The 17,370-nt window shown below is 43.3% G+C and overlaps 1 protein-coding gene across 1 annotated transcript in view; it reads left to right on the top strand.

The window, feature by feature from the left end:
- Positions 1–13,954, top strand: part of PIGN (phosphatidylinositol glycan anchor biosynthesis class N) — a 109,604-nt gene extending 95,650 nt beyond the window's left edge. The window contains exon 29 of the mRNA XM_032117172.1: positions 5,900–13,954. Coding sequence (XP_031973063.1) covers positions 5,900–6,023 — 124 coding nt within the window. The 3' untranslated portion in view covers positions 6,024–13,954. The remainder of the gene's footprint in view (positions 1–5,899) is intronic.
- The last annotated feature ends 3,416 nt before the right edge of the window (positions 13,955–17,370 follow it).

Below are 17,370 nucleotides of genomic sequence, written 5' to 3' on the forward strand. Positions count from 1 at the left end.
TATGGCTTCTTAGAAAGTTTTCTATCCCCTTTTCTTAATGATCATGCCAAAATCAATGTCAGCTTGTCTTTCAGAGAGTGCTTTTCATTGTTTTGATATAATAATGGGATAATAATCTTGCAGTGAATGTGGAACTCAAAGCAGCAGCTTACACAAGCTTCTAAGGTCTGCTAACCTTGTCCTCTACCTATATACCTGAACTGCATCATTTGCCCCAGAAAAACACACCATTAAATTTCTTTAAAATAATAGTGTAGTTTTCCTAGTGTTTTTGATGTATCAGTGTGTAATACACAATCATGAGAAGTTTGTTCTGACAGATCCTTTTATTTTTGAATAACAGCCAAATGGAATAGCTAGCTTTTCAGCTTCTTTGTCACTAAAATAATTTCTCTGCAGCTTAAAAGGTGTGCTTATGTATCTGTATCTGTCCCTTTCCAGAAAGAGAGAGAAATAGCCTTTAAAGCCTAGTATATCTTTACAGTATACATACTTTGTAAATAGTTGTATAACCCGATAGTAAAGATAAACCTTAAAGGTTCTTTATATGGCTATTATATAGCTATATACAGACACAGTATAGTGTACAGATACTGTACTATTCCTTCTCTTTATAGGTGCTGGAAGATAAAGATATGATCTTAACTGTTCTTCTGCAGTTTCAGAGGTCAGGGGACATAGATAAAGCACAAAACTGGTTTTTTAGGTTTTAGGGATAACGGAATCGATTTCAGGGTTGGGATGCTGGGGCTTCTAGCTCTGACTGTTAAAACAAAGGTTTTGTGATTTGGTTTTGGTGAAACTGAGGAGAGAGGGTGTGGCATCCTGACTGGAAAAGCAGGAAATTTAAATTCAGAATCTAAATCTGGGGTCTCAGTGTGTGCTTGGGAACAGTTCAAAGAGCATGTCATATAGAAATAATGTATCCGGACTCTTCTGGAGCTGCTTGTCCAAGTCCTTGCACAAGTTGGTTTTGTTTTACTTGTTTTGTTTCTAGTTTCTTTAATTGCTATGGTAACTTACTCCATCTTCTTGTCTTTCTAGCTTCTAATGAGGTCTGTCATCTTAGGAATTAGCCTGTCTTGGGAGAAAGCCAAGTTTTGGGGCAAGATTGATTCCCACTGCTTACCCCCCTTATTTTTCTTATGTCTTAGATTCTTCTTGTCTTTGATTCTTCTTGTCTTCTTTTTTCTCACCAATATACACTGTCACAAACAAAGCCAGGAGGTGGTAGTACCTCATATGTTCTCCTTGTGGTTCCTTGCCGCTGAAACAGGTGTCTTGCTCCCTGATAAAAAATATTTACTATCACCATCTTTGCCTGTTGACATTGATCCATACATGGGGCGCTCACCTTTCCATTGAACAGTGCTGCCTTACCGTAGATCATCCATGATCCCCTACACCTGCTACCTCTACCATCTCATCCTTTATAAGCATTGCCCTACCATGCTCCATTATGCTATTCTCTTGTACCTGTTTAATTGCTCTTCCTCCACGTGGATCTAATTTGCCTGGATCCTAGAATCTCACTCCTTTTTCTCATTAGCTCAGCTTTGTTTCTCAAAACAGAAAGCTTGTTTTGAGAATTACCTCCTTCACTGTAACTACAGATACAGTCAAGGGTACAGGTTCTGAATTGTATAGGGATCAAGATTTTTGCCACTGCCATTGTGGCATATAGCTGTAAGAGTCTTGTTTTCTTTGTTTAAATATAGCATTACCCCAGCCTAAGAAGTAATTTACCAGGTAGAGCTGCCCGCAGGCAGTGCAGTACCAGTTGCTGAGAGTCCCAGAGATGCTGGCTGTTTGTAATTACATGACAAGTAGATTGAAATTGTTTTTAATTGCTCTATGGCATAATATCTATCTATCTATCTTTGAACATCTGATATTTTATTAAAGGCGCACAACTATGCAGCCTTGCGCAGTATAGCAAGGGAGAAGTGTGTGCAACACTGTCTTCTTTACAAAAGTATGGAGGATCCAGTCCCTCATCTGACAGGTGGCTAAGCAGAGTTTGAAGACACCTTTTTGCTTTGAGAAAGCCCCTCCCTATGCCCTGCCAAATCACTGATGATATCTGCAAGAGCTCCTTTAGGGGGTGCACAAGAACTCAGATACCTGTCTGAGGACCATGCATGGCATATATATGTATGTATTTTGTATGTATGCCAAAGGAAATCATAGCTTTCTGTAAGTGGCTGTTCCCTTAAGAGCCAGCAACCTTATCTACCTGTGGTGAATGTACAATCCTCAAGGGCACATTACACCATGAAGATAACTGCAGCAAGGGTTTAAATTTCATCTGTCAGTATGTCCTTTCCCATGGAGAACTGAAACCAAAGCTGTACCACACCCCGGTGGTCTTTCAAGGGCAGCTCTTGAGGGAGTTGTGTTATCTTTGTTGTAAATGTGCTGCGAACTACAAAGTCCAAAGTGCACTGCCCAGGTGACAGTAGACTTTGTGCCTGACTTCACGCTCTAGGTGTGTCTTCTTACACCTTTCCCACAGAAACAGGACAGGAGCTTGGCTCCTGTAGATGTGCTACTCTACTGCTCCATTATGCTTGTTGAGGTCTGAACCCTTTTATGCTGGTGGATTTTTCTAACTGATTTCTCAAAACTGTGTATTTTGAGCAAGGCATTTGTGATATGTATTGTGGGGAAACATAAAAGGTGGAAAAGCTGTTAGGTGTGAAAAGAAAAGCAGGTTTCAGAAAGAAAGCAAAAAGAATTTAGGAATCAGCTCTAGCTGAGAACTTGAAGATAGGATACAATTATATAGCAAGCAAGGACATTAAAACAATGGTTAGAGTTTCTAGGTTTGACTGAGATAGGTTTTGAAGTTGCAAAAAATATGCCTAGCAAGATCGATAAGTTTAAGCTTAATAATGGAATACTGTACATTGTTATATAAAAGCATAACAAGCAAGTATTGTATACAACAGATGTACGTGCGCTGTTGGGGATTGGTTAAAACAGTTGTCTGTAAATTTTAGAAGCATGCTAATTTGCTAAGAAGCTTTTAAGAATGCTCTGTAACAAAGAAGTCTTTGGATGCCTGTGATGGTGTGAGCTTTGTACCATCTGTCTCAACTCTGTATGTGAGACTGATAAAGGAATAAAATAATAAAAAGGCTCCTGGAATGCCTGTCCGGGCTCCCCGTCCCGTTTGTCGACGAAATGCCGACAATGTTCTAGTCAGACTCAACTGAAACAGAAAAATCTGACTGTGCACATCAAGTCTGTTTTCATGTTCTCTGTACAGTTTGGTCCTTTGGTTTCTGGCACCCTGGCTGTGGAAGAACTTTTTGGATTACTTTTATTCTCTCACACTTGTTAGTGGCCCAGCTTTGTTGAGAGCTGGTGCTTCTCCACTTCACAGGGCTAAATTGTGCTAGGCTAGCGCCAGAGTTGTCACAGTCTCAGGGTTGTGAGGATTGATAGCAATGGCATTATGAGCTTTACTGCTCTTCTGTGGCTGAACTCTCAAACTGAATGAGTCCTCTGGCAGAAATTCCAGGTCATTAAGCCAGCAAGCGTTCCTTGCAATCCTTTTTTGTGACTAAACTCAGACTTCATGGAGTCTGAAGTTACTCTGTTTGTCCTAAAGAGCCATCTACTTTGAAATAATAGGTATGGATGCATCAGGAGGTATGGGTACCTCTCATGTCAGAGTGCCAGTTTCTTCAGTAGTCCCAGGAAAAACCAAAGCCACACTGGATGCATAATGGACACGGGTGCAGCACTGTTTCGTCTGCAGCTCTAACCTGAAATGTCACTGGCTTTGGAAGATTTCTGGTTTCGGAATGACTAGTGGTTTACATTAACAGTACCTGATTCAGATCCTACAGAATCACAGAATGGTTGAGGTGGGAAGGGACCACTGGAGGTCACCTAGTCCAAGCTCCCTGGTCAAGCAGGGTCCCCCAGAACACATTACTCAGGATTGTGGGTTGGTTGGCTGGCTTTTCTCCAGGGAAGGAGACTCCACAGCTTCTCTGGGCAGCCTGTTCTGGTGCTCAGTCACCTGCACAATAAAGTTCTTCCTCATGTTCAGGTGAAACTTCCTGTGTTCCAGTTTGTGTCCATTGCCTCTTGTTCTCTTGCTTGGCACCACCAAGAAGAGACTGGATGCATCCTCTTGGTGCCCTCCCTTCAGATACTGACAGACATTGAAGAGGTCCCTTCTCACTTGTTTCTTCTCAAGACTGAACAGGCCCAGCTCCCTCAGCCTTCCCTTGCAGGTGAGGTACTCCAGTCTGTTAATCCCTTAATCATCTTTGTAGCTCTCCCCTGGACCTGCTCCAGGAGCCCCATGTCTCTCCTGTCCTGAGCATCCCAGAACTGCACACAGCTCTCCGATGTGGCCTCACCAGGGCTGAGCAGAGGGGCAGGATCACCTCCCTTGACCTGCTGGCAATGCCCTTCCTAATGCACCCCAGGATACCTTTGCCCTTCTTGGCCACAAGGACACACAGCTGGCTCATGGACAGCTTGTTGCCCACCAGGACCCCCAGGTCCTTCTCTGCACAGCTGCTTTCCAGCAGGTCAGCCCCCAGCCTGTCCTGGTGCTTGGGGTTATTCTTCCCCAGGTGTAGGACCCTGCATTTGCCTTTGTTGAATCTCAGGCAGTTCTTCTCTGCCCACCTCCCTCTCTCCAACCTGTCGAGGTCCTTCTGAAGGCCTGCACAACACTCTGGGGTATTGGCCACTCCTCCCAGCTTTGTGTCATCAGTGAACTTGCTGAGGAGGCCTCTGCACGTGTGGATGTCAGGTTTGACTAAATGGTCTGTAACCCAGATGTCCCACATGAAGGGAAAGTCTGCCTTCCTCCAGACCTTCTCCCTGATCTTCTGGGTCAGGGATTCCTGAGAGCTAGCCTTGGCAGCGAAGACTGAAACAAAGAATGCATTCACTATCTCAGCCTTTTCTGCAGTCTCTGTTGCAAGGGTCCCTGCTCCATTCAGTAGCAGGCCCACTTTTTCCATAGTTTTCCTTTTGTTATTGGTGTCTTTGAAGAAGCCCTTCTTGTTATTCTTGACATCCTTAGCCAGATTTAATTTCAAATGGGCCTTGAACCCATTGAACACGGAACACTGAATGTCCTAGATTTGACTGAATGTCAAATCTCAGTCTGACTCTAAATAGCCCATCTGCAACACCAGTGAACATCAGATAACAGAATTTGAGCAAGTGGAGAACAAGCTCACTGCTTGTTAGCCTTTTAATCAGTAGTGGCTTAAGGCCTTCCTAACCCAGAAGCTACATTTTCATATTGTGTTTATTAGCCACTCTTGAACTCACCTCTTTAATCTCTTTGCATGTGCTACCACAGCAGAGAATTCTACAGATTTTAGCAATGTTGAGTGAAAAAATAGTGGGGTTTTGGTTCTGTATGTTGCTTTTTTCTTCTTAAAGCTACTTGTCACTAGAATAGTGTTTTCTTTAGAAAATTGCACTTCATCTGACATAAATATCTGAGTTGTCTTACTAGCAAGCAATGTCTGCCTGATGGCAAGTTCTCTCTAGATTCTGTGTTATGGTTGACAGCAAATAAAAGTTTTGCAATTGTTTTATTCGCATACACTGAATTACCCATTTGAATGAAAGTACACCTGGTACCTCTTACTCACTTGGTGTACACTCCATTGTGTTTTCTGCTGTCCCCCACCAATTTTATTTTGTCACAGACTTGGGTTTTTACATGACAGTGCTGCTATAATACTTGTCTTCTAAGAGCTGCTTATATAAAATTATATCCTAGGTGAAAAATTAGACCTACTTAAAATGAAAAAAAAAATTATTCAAAGGGTTGTTTATGTCAGAGTTTTTTTTCCTTACTCTGCAAATTTGTATTTTTCTCTCACTTTTTTTATCTGTCTCTTCCTTGCAGCATCAGCCACTATGTGCTGGTGATGTCGCTGACCATATTTATGATGGTGATGAATGGACTGGCCCAGCTGTTAACTACACAGAGACTTGGACATCCCAGAAGAACTAAGCACCATTCCACGTGATAAAGCATCTTCAGGCTTCCTCTGAACCAACCTCCAGCTCTGGAACATAAATGACAGTTAATGGGACTAGACTGCCAAAATCCCATCCAGGGACCAGAGTGCTCTGCTGATACAGATTAAATGCTGTCACATGACTGAAATTTGCATTTGAGGGTTGCCATTTTTAGACACCAACGGGAATATGGAATAGAAAAGGCTCTTATTCTTCAAGCATACAAATTTCTTGAAAATGCAAACAGCAACAAAATTCTTTCTAAAATACATAGGCAACTATCTTTTGGGTTGGGTTTTTTGGGGAGATGGGGGTTTTTTTGTTGTTATAACTTGGCTGCCAGCTGTTTGTTCACACATACTCTCATTAGGAGCATGCAAAGTTCTAGCTTTGTTTCATGTCTCGCATAAGCACGTCCCAGGCTAAAGCATGAATGAAATCAGTCTGGGCAGATCACTGGTTTCTGTGTTACCGATGTGGCACACGCGTTGGAATATCTCTGAAACGGGCTGTGCTTTTCTGCAAGCCGTGTCAGCATGCCTGTGAGATATGTTGAGGCAGGTTAAGGCTGGTGTGCTGTGAAGCTGTTGCTGTAAGACAACATCTTTCAGCTCATCCCACTGCAAATTGCTGCCGCTGACTGTGCTCTCCTGCTGCCTCCTGAGCTTGGGCGGGCTGAGCAGCATGACACTCAGGTAGCTGATTCAAATGAAAAGGAACCTGGTTAAATAGCAGTCAAATTCCCTGGGCCAGCTCATGACAGGGTGGGCAGGAAGGTTAGGGCTTATTGTTTCCATAGCAGCCCAGACTTAGGTCAGCATAAAGAGGTCATGAAACTGCAGCTGGAGTTGCTAGTTTGCAGAGAGTGATGCCATGTGGAGGCTTTTTTTTTTATCCTTGTTTTCCTTTTCACTTGTGTTCTGCTGCTGATTACAAGCATCAGTAATGGCTGCGCAATGAATCTAATGCATATTCCCTGCATACTGATTACAAGTGAGAAGCAAGGAAAAGAAAAAATGTTGTTCATTCTGGCCCATTCTACAATGGCATCACTAAAAATTGTGCTATGTAATATCTGTGTGTCACACTCCTAACTTGCAGCCAGGCCTTTCTATCTGGGAGCTGATACATATGGTGCATGATGCTGGCAGCCAAGGCTAGACATATATCATTGGAGGGCTGCTCCAATGCTCTTTCCAGCCATCTGGCATTTGGCCATGGTCACATGTCTGTTTAACACTGAAAGCTAGTCATTCCTCTGCAGGAAGTTTGGCTGTGAGAAACTGGTCACAAACCTCCATCTGCTTGCTGTAGAAAAAAATGGCATCACAGGTCTGCAGTCATCTGTGCAGCATCAGAGTGCCTCATGAGAGTGTCTGAGTACTGTTAAGGGAATAATTTTTTCCACTAGGTAGTGGTCCACTGGTCCCACTGGGCATGTTGTCTCACAGTTGGCCTCAGTTGCAGAAGGTATTTTGCGCTTGTTACGGGCTGCACCTGCAGACTGCACACCTAAAGGTGGGCTTGTGCCTGGTGCTGGTGGCTGTACCCTACAGCCAAGGCAAGGAACAACCACAAGCAGTGGGAAAGTTGCCACTGCAGCAAAGTCTGTGTGTAGGTGTGGGAATGTGCCACACTTGTTCCAGGATCCAGTGGGTGTCCGCTATGGAGAGCTATCCTCGCCTCAGCCTCACTCCACAAGCATCTACAGCATACTGTATGACTGTGGGTACTGTATCCTCAGCTTTGTGTGACCAAACTGATGTCTTGAGACCTCTGGCCACAGTGCTGTCCCTTCAGTACACAAAGCTGTAAGCCATTGATCATCCCAGTCTCCATTGCTGGAGTGACTGCTTTGCAGAACTACTGTTTGTAGAACAAATTCACTCATGGGAGCAGCTGAACAGCTGGCATTGGTGTGATGTGAAGAAATTGACTGAAAAAGTAGGAATGTGGGACTCACAGGGCTGCCACCCTTAAGTCACACCTTCTGCAAGCTTGTCAAAACTGCTTGTTATCTATGACAAGACCGAGTGGATGTCCTGCCTATTAGGAGGTACATACTGCTGGCACTGCAGGATCTCTGGGAGAATGCACAGGAGCTCAAACCTGATGCCTTTCCTTACCACAGGGGGCTGGTAATAAAACAGCATCTCAGCCTACTGCATCTGGTGCTGCTCATCTGTGGTAGCAGGAATAATCTACTCTGGTATGCAGGCAAGTGGAAATGAATGGGCAAAGTACAACCTGCATCACTTACTCTTTCTGCTTATGGTTTCCATGGCACCTTTTTCTACAAAATGGGTTTTGTTTCTTACATCCTTCCTTGTAAGAGAAGAAAGGGGACTATGAGCACAGGGCAGTATTTGCAACATGCGTGTTGTTTTTCCCCAGTGCTGCTCTGCAGGGGTTTGTTCTTGTTTGCCATTTGCTCTGGCTGGGCCATGGTGGTAGCAACCTCAGCTGACCTTTCCCTTTCCCCCTCTGGTTCCTTGCATCTCTGTGCCATTTGTGAATTCATTTTCTATTGGAGGCCACAGGAGTGCTGGAGAGCAGCTCTCATGGAGAGGCAGGATTGGCTGTGCTATTCTCGTGTCTCCCCAGGGGAGGCTCTTGCTGGAGTCTTGGCCTGCACTTCTGGGTTGACTCCAGCACAGAGAGGTGTCAAAAATTCTCCCACTCAGCTACTTTACACAACCCCATGGGGTGTGTGACAAAGTCGACTCTTCCCTCCCACAGATGCATGTTCTTCTCCTGAAACAAATGGCATCAGCAATAAAAAGTGCCCCCCAAACTTAGCAGCTAAGGTAGGGAGTGAAATGTTGTGCTTGGATGGGTTTAAGCCTTCTTTTGTTCTATTTGTGGGTCTTCAAGCATCATCATCCCTATTCAGGGGGTCCAGAGAGGATTCAGGCCACAGAAAGGGGGTTCTGAGCCAGGAGGGTCTTCCAGCTCATGTTTTCTGTGAAGGGCATGAAGGCAGAATTACCCCAAGCCCTTCTGCCTGCCTTCTTTCATGTGCAGCAGAGCTACACACTCTCTGACTCCTGGAGCAGGTGAGGCTCCAGAGAGTGAAAACCTCAGGCAGGGAAAGGCAGGTAGATCAACATTATTGCTTATGTAAAGGGCTGCACAATTTTTATTTTTTTTTTAACTAAAAGCCTTGCAAAGCTTCTATCTTCTTCATTTCAGATCCATGGATCCCTGAAGAGCTAACTATAAACCCAGAGTGCCCATCAGGTCGTGTAATGCAAGAGAAACTGTACTGAAGAGCAGCTGATACAAAGGTCTTGTAATCTCCAGTGCTAGGAATTGTTCTCTGCTTTTGTGTCATCAAGGCTGTACACAGCAGCCTTTTGATATCTGCCCAGGGAGTGAGCTGTTTCTTCAGAAATGATGAAGCTTAGATTATATCAAGACCTCTTATGACTCAAACGAAATAACTTTCCCTTCTCCCTCACCGAGTAAATCAGATTTTGCAAGCTTTGGCAATTTCAGTGCATGGCGTGCCTGTTAGTTGTAAGTCTGCTACAGTCTTCACATTCTTGAATGAGAACAAATATGTGAATGAACATTCATGGTCTCACCCTAACCTTAAACTGCAATGTCTAGTTTGGAGAAGCCAAAATGCAAATGTTTTTTCAGCTCCTTCCACCTCAGCTAATCTGTAAGGATGTGATGCTCATTACTTCTCCAGTTTGTCTATGTGAATCCTTCAGTCCCTTTTCCCACGGCTTTGGAGTGGTGGGGGTACTTCTCCCAGATGTCTTTGGCAAAAAGAATGAGAACATGGAAGGTGCCATGCTTGCTTCTGCATCTGATAGATGTGGGGTTCTATGAGCAGGGGCCAGCTGAAGAGAATATTTTTGGGAGCTATAGTTGTGGTAAGGAAGAGAGAACTTCTCTGTCTTGCACCTGCTCTGGAGTGTGCTGTGTGTCAGAGTGATGGGACAGCTCTAGATGCCCCCTTTTCCATCAACACATGGCTCCATCCAGCCTGAAGGTGAAAAACTTTCTTCTCCTGTGTGTTGTCTTTGGGAAGCTGCTTTGTGAGCTGCCATGGCTGGGGAAGATCTGGGAACCTGTCTTGCAGAGCTGCCAGGTGTGTGGTACAGCCCCAGAGCAGTCCCGATTATCCATCCATGAGACAGGACTTGTGGTGAGCCAGAACTGACTGTCACAGCAACTGATGGTCACCAAGTTCTCACTGGTGTCTCTTGGACTAGTTATGTTCATAAGGATGTGTAGTGTTGAATTCAGTTCATTGGCTTACAGAGGCTCTGAATTCAGCTGCTTCCTGCAAGGGCTCCCTCCTCACCCCAGGGCAGGGCACAGTATTTTAGCATTTGAGGACTGAAAAGAGGAAGGAGGAGGCTGAAAGCATGGCACTCTCCCTCTTCCCACGACCTTTGAAATCAAGCTTGTTGATATTTTCCTTATTTATTTGACTTATGCTTGGCATAACTTTCTAGCTTTGAAGGTGGATAATATAAAGTGGATGACAACACACCTTGTTTTGTTTGCATTTTATTTTCCATGCGAGTTGTAAGAGCAAATGCCTCTAGTGTTACATGAAGTGAAGCTGACTTAAAGGTTTACCTTTCACTCAGGTCACTGCTGCTGACAAACCTGTTAATAACAGCTGGGTATCATCCAGTGCTTTCTCTGAGACAGGGAGAGAAAGCACCAGACCAAGTTCCCCCCAACCATCTGTGACTGCAGTAGGACAAGACCAGGGATGGAGCTCACTTCTGCTCTGAATTTCCTGCCATCTGCACCCTCCTTCTTGGGGTGTCACCTCTGCTGTGAGGAGGTCCTTCCTGACCTGAATTGTTCTGTGACACAGTGTACAGCCACCAAGTCCTGCATACCTGATGCTGGGGCCAGTGGCTGAGCAGGGGACGGGGTAGTGCAGTCAGGCCTGGGGAATTTAAATTTAGATTACTGCAAAAGCAATCACACCCAGGTCCAACGCTTTTGCCTCGAAGCGAGAAAGGAGGAGAAATATGAGAAAGCCATGTGTCACTACCATGGCTCTTCACTACCATGATTCCCACTACTTCATCTTCCTCCTTCTTCCTGCCTACGCCTGACCCCAAGCTTCAGCAACCCCAAACTGATCCAAAGGGCGCGTGCCCAGTAACAAATGTTGCAAAATTGAACCACTGGCATTTATGGCTGGGGAAATCTCTGACCAAGACCTAGACTCTTCTAATTAAACTTAGCTTATTGCTCTTGCAGAAATGCTGAAGGACAAGGCATTCTCAGTGCAGTTCTCATATTGACTTTCTGTGGAGTAACCTTTATATATCTCAATAGACGTGGCCTTTTACTGATGGACATCATTATTCTGCCTTCTTGGCATGTGAGGCAGTGCAAGACAAAAACTTCAGAGTAATTTCAACAGAGGCTGAAACTTGGTGGTGTGAGTCCCGGTGAGCACACAAGCAGAGACAGGCACTGAAAATGCTGTGATTTTATTTTTGTATCAATTTCCATATTAAGTTAAGAGACACTAGAACTTACTGCACTGCTATCCAGAACTATATTTAGCTGCTCAGATGTTTGTGTCTCCATCTCACAAGATCTCCAGAAGTGAGTGGATATTTTCCATCAAGGGCTTGTTATATCTGACCTACTGTGAAAGGAAAATATCTGTTTCACCACCATGCATTTTTTCATAAAAGTGGTATCTATCTGTGTCTCTTCTAACCAACATTAATACATTATATTTCCTTTAAAATGCTACAAACTTACTTGCTTTAATGTAACTTGGTAATTAACTGGTAGTTACAGCCAAAAGAAGAAATGAATATGCATGTCATTTTAAAAGAATTACACAGTGCAGGAAAACCTCCTAGTATTTGGGATGATGGCCAAATCTTCATCCAGACGCTGCACTGAACTCAAGCCTGCTGAAATTTGTCTGAGGCTCCTCGTTTCCTGGGGCTTTATTTCCCCTCCAGTACCAAAACAGCCATGCAGTGAACCCTGCCTAAGATTTCTTTTTCCCAAGCATGAGGGTTCCCCTTGAGGATCCCTCCTACCCTTGCTTCTCCAGTGATCTGTGTCCTGGATGGACCAGGACCTGACTTGCCAGCCCAACTCTGCAGCAGAAGCTTAGGAGCATTTTGCAGTCAGTGGCCAAACCCAGGACAGCTCAGGGGACAAGTTTTGTCCTGTTCAGTGGGTCATGATCCAGCCAGTCTATCATAAGAGAGCCTGTTTGCTTAGTTTGCTGCTTTTCTGTTTGTTTGTTTAGGAGTTTTTTTTTGGTTGTTTTTTTTTTAATTTATTCTTAAAGCTTGAGGTTTAGTTTTTAGTTTTAGTCAAGTAATGAGTGTGAGACCAGCTGGCGGTATTAATTCGTTTTAATGTGACTCAATCTGAGCAGTGTTCAAGCTTCCTCTTAGAAAATGTAGCTGACTGCGGTGTTTTTTTCTCAGGCAGTTTGCTTGACAGAGAATAAATTTTTACAAAAAGTTGTTCTACAGAGCAAGGGAACAGAGTCTGTCATTTTCCCTTCCTGCTACTCGTTTCTTGCAAAAGTACCTGACATCTGGGGAAAGGCAGCCTTTTCATTAGTGGGTGCATGGAAGGCCCACAGGCAGGAGCGCAGAATAACTGGCTCTGCAGTTTATAGAACTGCAACTAATTGTGTTTTAAGGCTCTATTTCAGTGAGGCACCATTGCTGCCTATCATTCCAATAAATATATTGGAACTGAATGGCAGTAACTATATTTTCTCTCCTCGTGGCAATTTTAATTCTTTGTGAAAAATCACAGCAGCTGTGAGCTTTCTGAATACAAAGCAACAGAGCACAGGTAAGTGGAGGTGACATTCCCCTGTAGTTCACAGCAATTAACCTCAGGAGGGAAAGAAAAATTAAAATGGTCACTGGTGTTTGGGAGAATTACCTTGTGATGCATTGCAAATACCCTTGTAGGCAGTGATTTAACTTAACCTGTGCCAAAGTTATGCAAGTATGCTTATGATACGTTTGACAGCTTGATCCCTTTCTCACTCTAGGAGTGGAGGAGGAAGATGGATCGGTGTACATGCTTGTAGAGGCAAAATGTGTGATTCTTGTCAGGTTAGAGCTAACTGGCATTATTTATTTGCTTACTTTGCAAGTCTGTGAATGCACCTCACCATTAAGAAGACGAACACGGTAATGATTCTGTTTAATTAAGGGAGAAGTAACTTTCTTGCCAGTTCTAAGTGTCGCTTGATCTATCTGAGGTGTCACAGGACTGGAGAACTCCTGCAAAGGGCTGAGGAAGCATTATTTGTGCTCAGTGCGTAGAGCTTTATGAAAGCAATTTACATATTTGCACACTGAAGCATAACTACCAGAACATAAGCGGGGTGATAAATGATTAACTATAAAAGATTGGCAGCATGGGCAAAAATCCAGCAGAGCACTTAAGCTTGTGCTTAACTTCAAACAACCTGGCCCTGCTTACAGTGTCAGGGCCTCTCTTAAGTTCAGGAATATGCTCCTGCACAGTAGTTACATGTGTGCTTAAGTGACCAGGAGGACCAGAGTCTGGCTAAGTGAGCTTATAAACAGGAAAAGCTTTCTCGTAGAATGTTTTTAAATTGGAATAGCAGCTGTAAGCAGGACTGTAAACAGATCAGAGCTCATCACAGATGGAGCATACCCAGCTCCTATTGATGAAGTGGGAATTGTCAGTTGCCTAGCATTTCTCAGACAAAGGGCAAAACCAGAGGTATTCTAGCAAAAGGCTAGTCTAGTCTGCCCATTTCAGCACAATGTTTCGTTTTGTGCATTTTGTTCTGGTTTTTAATTTTTCGGAACATAAACATGCTAAATATTTTATTGCTGTTCTGTGAAAATCACACTCTGCTTTGGCCAAATGCTACTTTCACTAAATGATATTATTGAAAATGGGATTCAGCCAAACCCCCCCCCCCCCCCCCCCCAAACCTAAAAAATAAAACCCCCAACCTCCCAGCAGTGTTTTCATTTTCCAGTAATTTGAAATTGTTCTCCAGCATTCACCTTGCATCCACCAAGAATCCTGTTAGTAACTTTGTTTCATCACAAGCCAGTTTCTTACAGTGTATTTGGACGTTCCTGAAGCTGGAGGTTGAAAAAGCTGCTCTGAAGCACAAGTGTTAAGCAAAAGTTGAAGGCCCAAATGCGGGCCATTCTGATGGAGTTGGTTTTGGTCTCCATGTAACACTTTAGGAATATTTCCATGTGCCTGGGTGAAGTTTACCAAACTAGAACTACAAATGAAGTCCACCGCATTCTCCTTTTATCCCTTCTAAAGGAGAATATTTGGGCTTACATCCACTGTTAGAGTGACTTGCTCCTTGAGTTACCCCTCTCATCTCCAGCAGATACCTGGGAGCAATGGCTACTCTACATTCACTCAATCCTTGTGGGCTTTTACATCACCACAGAGCAGTACATGCTGCTCTTTCATGTTCTTTCCATTTTGGGAAGCTTTTTGGCTCAATTTTTCTTTTTTTTTTTTTTAAATTTATTTTATCTCTGCTGATATAATCTCTCTTAAAACATGCCTGAAGTTCTTGATGATTGGGTAAAGCTTAATTAAAGCGTGTCAGTGTGATGGTGTCTTTCATTCAGGAGACATGAAGGAAGATGATAATCTCCTTTTCTGGAATAAACGTGAATGGGTTCAGTGCCCAAAATGTAGGCTCTGGATAATTAACAAGAAGCAGAAGAAGGAAGGTGAAAAGATTTTTCTAGGGCTCAAGTTAAGATCTAAGCAATAAGATACTGTTACTGGAGTGTGTTCCTGGCCTGAGAAGCCAGGAAACAAGCAGGAAAAATAGGATCTAGAAAGCCCTAGAGACAGAAAAAAAAGTTGGAAATACAGTTTGGAGAGAATGGCTGAAAATTGTCATAACAAGTATGAGTGCAGGCTAGAAAATGATAAAGAAATTATCTCTGAATTGATTCAGATTGTCTTCAAGGCTTTTGTACTTCTTTTTTTCTTTTCAAAATCAACAGGTTTCCATAAAATTGCCTGAATCCCTCATCAATTTCTCCTCCTAATGGAAATAACTTGAAAGACACTGAACAATGATCAAGCAGCATGAGACACACCTACAATGAAAGCAGTCATATTTTTGTAGTCAGAGGGTGGGGGGGAGGGGGCTGGAGCTTTCTCCATATCTGTTTAAAGCATCAAAATGGATTTTTTGCTTCTGTAAGGCATAGACCTTGGATATAAGCCAGCAACCATCAAAATCTGCAGGAATTTCCTAAAGCCCATGGAAGCCAATGGATCGAAAGGTCAGTTGTAGATAGATCAACAGTCAAAGTGCTCTCTCAGGAGCATAAGTTAAACGCTGGTTATTATAAAATTCAAGCGCTTACATTTTTTGTAAGTCTACTATCATTTCTTTTTTACAGCCAGATTTAATATTCTGGATCTATATGGAATTTGTAGCTTTCCAGAATATTATTGCAGGTGCCACATTGCTGCAGCTTTCCCAGGTAATGGTTCAGGTGACCACGAGCTGATTGTCTTCTCATATGCAACCCACCCCCCTCCCTCCAGCCAAATCCTCCAGCTCCCTTGGTCTCAGATTTGAAATCCCAATCTTTACTCAAAAGTCTTTGTGTATTGGTCAACCCCATGAGCGTGGGCAGGAGCAACACCTGGTCAGAACTGAAGGAGGAACAAACCACTAACATTAATTTTCACAACCAATCTTGATTCCGTGGGAGGAAGGTATATCAAGGTGGATTTTATCACTGGCAAATTAACTTGAGAATTGGTGAGGAATGTGGAAGAGGAGCTGACAGCTCTTCCATTACCATTATTGAATGGTTTGGCTTTGCTCCTATTACTAAAGGAAGCTATATCTATATCTATCTATCTATCTATCTAGTTTGGGGATTTTTTTTGTCCTTTTCCTCTGGACTCAGACAATTAAGAAGTCAGTAAATAACATAAATTCATACCAGGAGTGGCATGTGTATTGTTTTCTGGTTTAAACCAGTTCTTCTGTGTTTTGTCTTGCGTGCAAAATCCTTCCTGTTTCTCAAATGCAGGATAAGTAGGCAGTATATGTCAGAAAATGTGCAATAATAAATGTTTATCTGCAGTTTTCCATTCCACATGCTGAAAATGAGAAAAGGGGGAAAAAATAGACATGTTAATGATGTCCTATCATTATCATATTCTCTTAAACTAGCATGGGAAGAGGATGCATAATTACCTGGACAGAGACTAAGTATACTGACTTCAGCTATTCCTCAGCTGGAGCTGTTTTTCAGTGTGTGAGCACAAAAAGCTTTAAGGAATAATGCATAAAAATGCTATTATCCTTGGAAAAAGCAATATGCAGCTGTCTTGGCCATTATGTAGGTGAAAACACAATGGGTACCAAGACTGCTGAGTACATTTGCATGAGATTAGTTAAATCATCTGAGCAGAATGTCCCCCATCTGTTTCACCCCATGCTCAGATGCTGGGGAGCTTGGAAGAAAAAGTAGCAAAGAAGATGCAACACCGCATGAGCACTTCCATTACTTTTTTTTTCTGATTAAAGAGGAGGCACAAAAAGGTGGGGAGAGACTGGCTAGTCATGGGAAATGCCAGTGGGGAAGTTGTGCAGCTCTGGGTTCTGTCACAGTGTGCAACCTTGGGGTAACTTGATAAAGTGTCTGGGATCACTTTTTTGAGCTTGATTTAATTTTTAACAAAATGTCATGACACCAAAATTCCCACTCCAATCCACAGCATTCAGTAGAAGGGTCAGTTCTTCCCCTGTGAAATGGGAATTGTTTGAGAGGATGACCCACTCACACTTTACCCCTTCTCTGAAAGGTTAATAGCCTACCTGGCCATGAGGGGCAATTTCCTTTGTACTTGCAGCAGGAATCTGATCTCAGCTGGGGTGTCTGGGAATCTCAGTGATGCAAATAATACCCCCCTCCAGCATCAACTTGAGTGCCATTTGCCATGTTGTGACCGCCTGGTGCCGATAAGGTACAATGTTACTTGCTGGAGCCAAGACAGACCCTGGCCTTTGTGGCAGAGCGCCACTGATGGATGAGGCCCTTTCTCTGGGCTGCATTTGTGTGGTTCCAAGCCTTTGCAGGCAATTTAGAGAATATGTCCCCAGGATGTTGTGCTTTGGAAAACAGGCATAGTGATTGGAGCATGTTAGCTCAGCTGTGGTTTTACTGGCAATATGGGACATGAAATAACACAAAGTTTTCATTTGGCCATAGAAATGACTAAATAGAAGTACTTTACCACTTAGGGAGTGTTACATTCTTGTCATGTCTCAGCATTTTCAGATACAACAGATGAAACAAATTAAATTATGCAAGCACTAAAAGA

This window comes from Corvus moneduloides, chromosome 1 (assembly GCF_009650955.1).
Source record: "Corvus moneduloides isolate bCorMon1 chromosome 1, bCorMon1.pri, whole genome shotgun sequence".
Taxonomy (NCBI): Eukaryota; Metazoa; Chordata; class Aves; order Passeriformes; family Corvidae; genus Corvus; species Corvus moneduloides.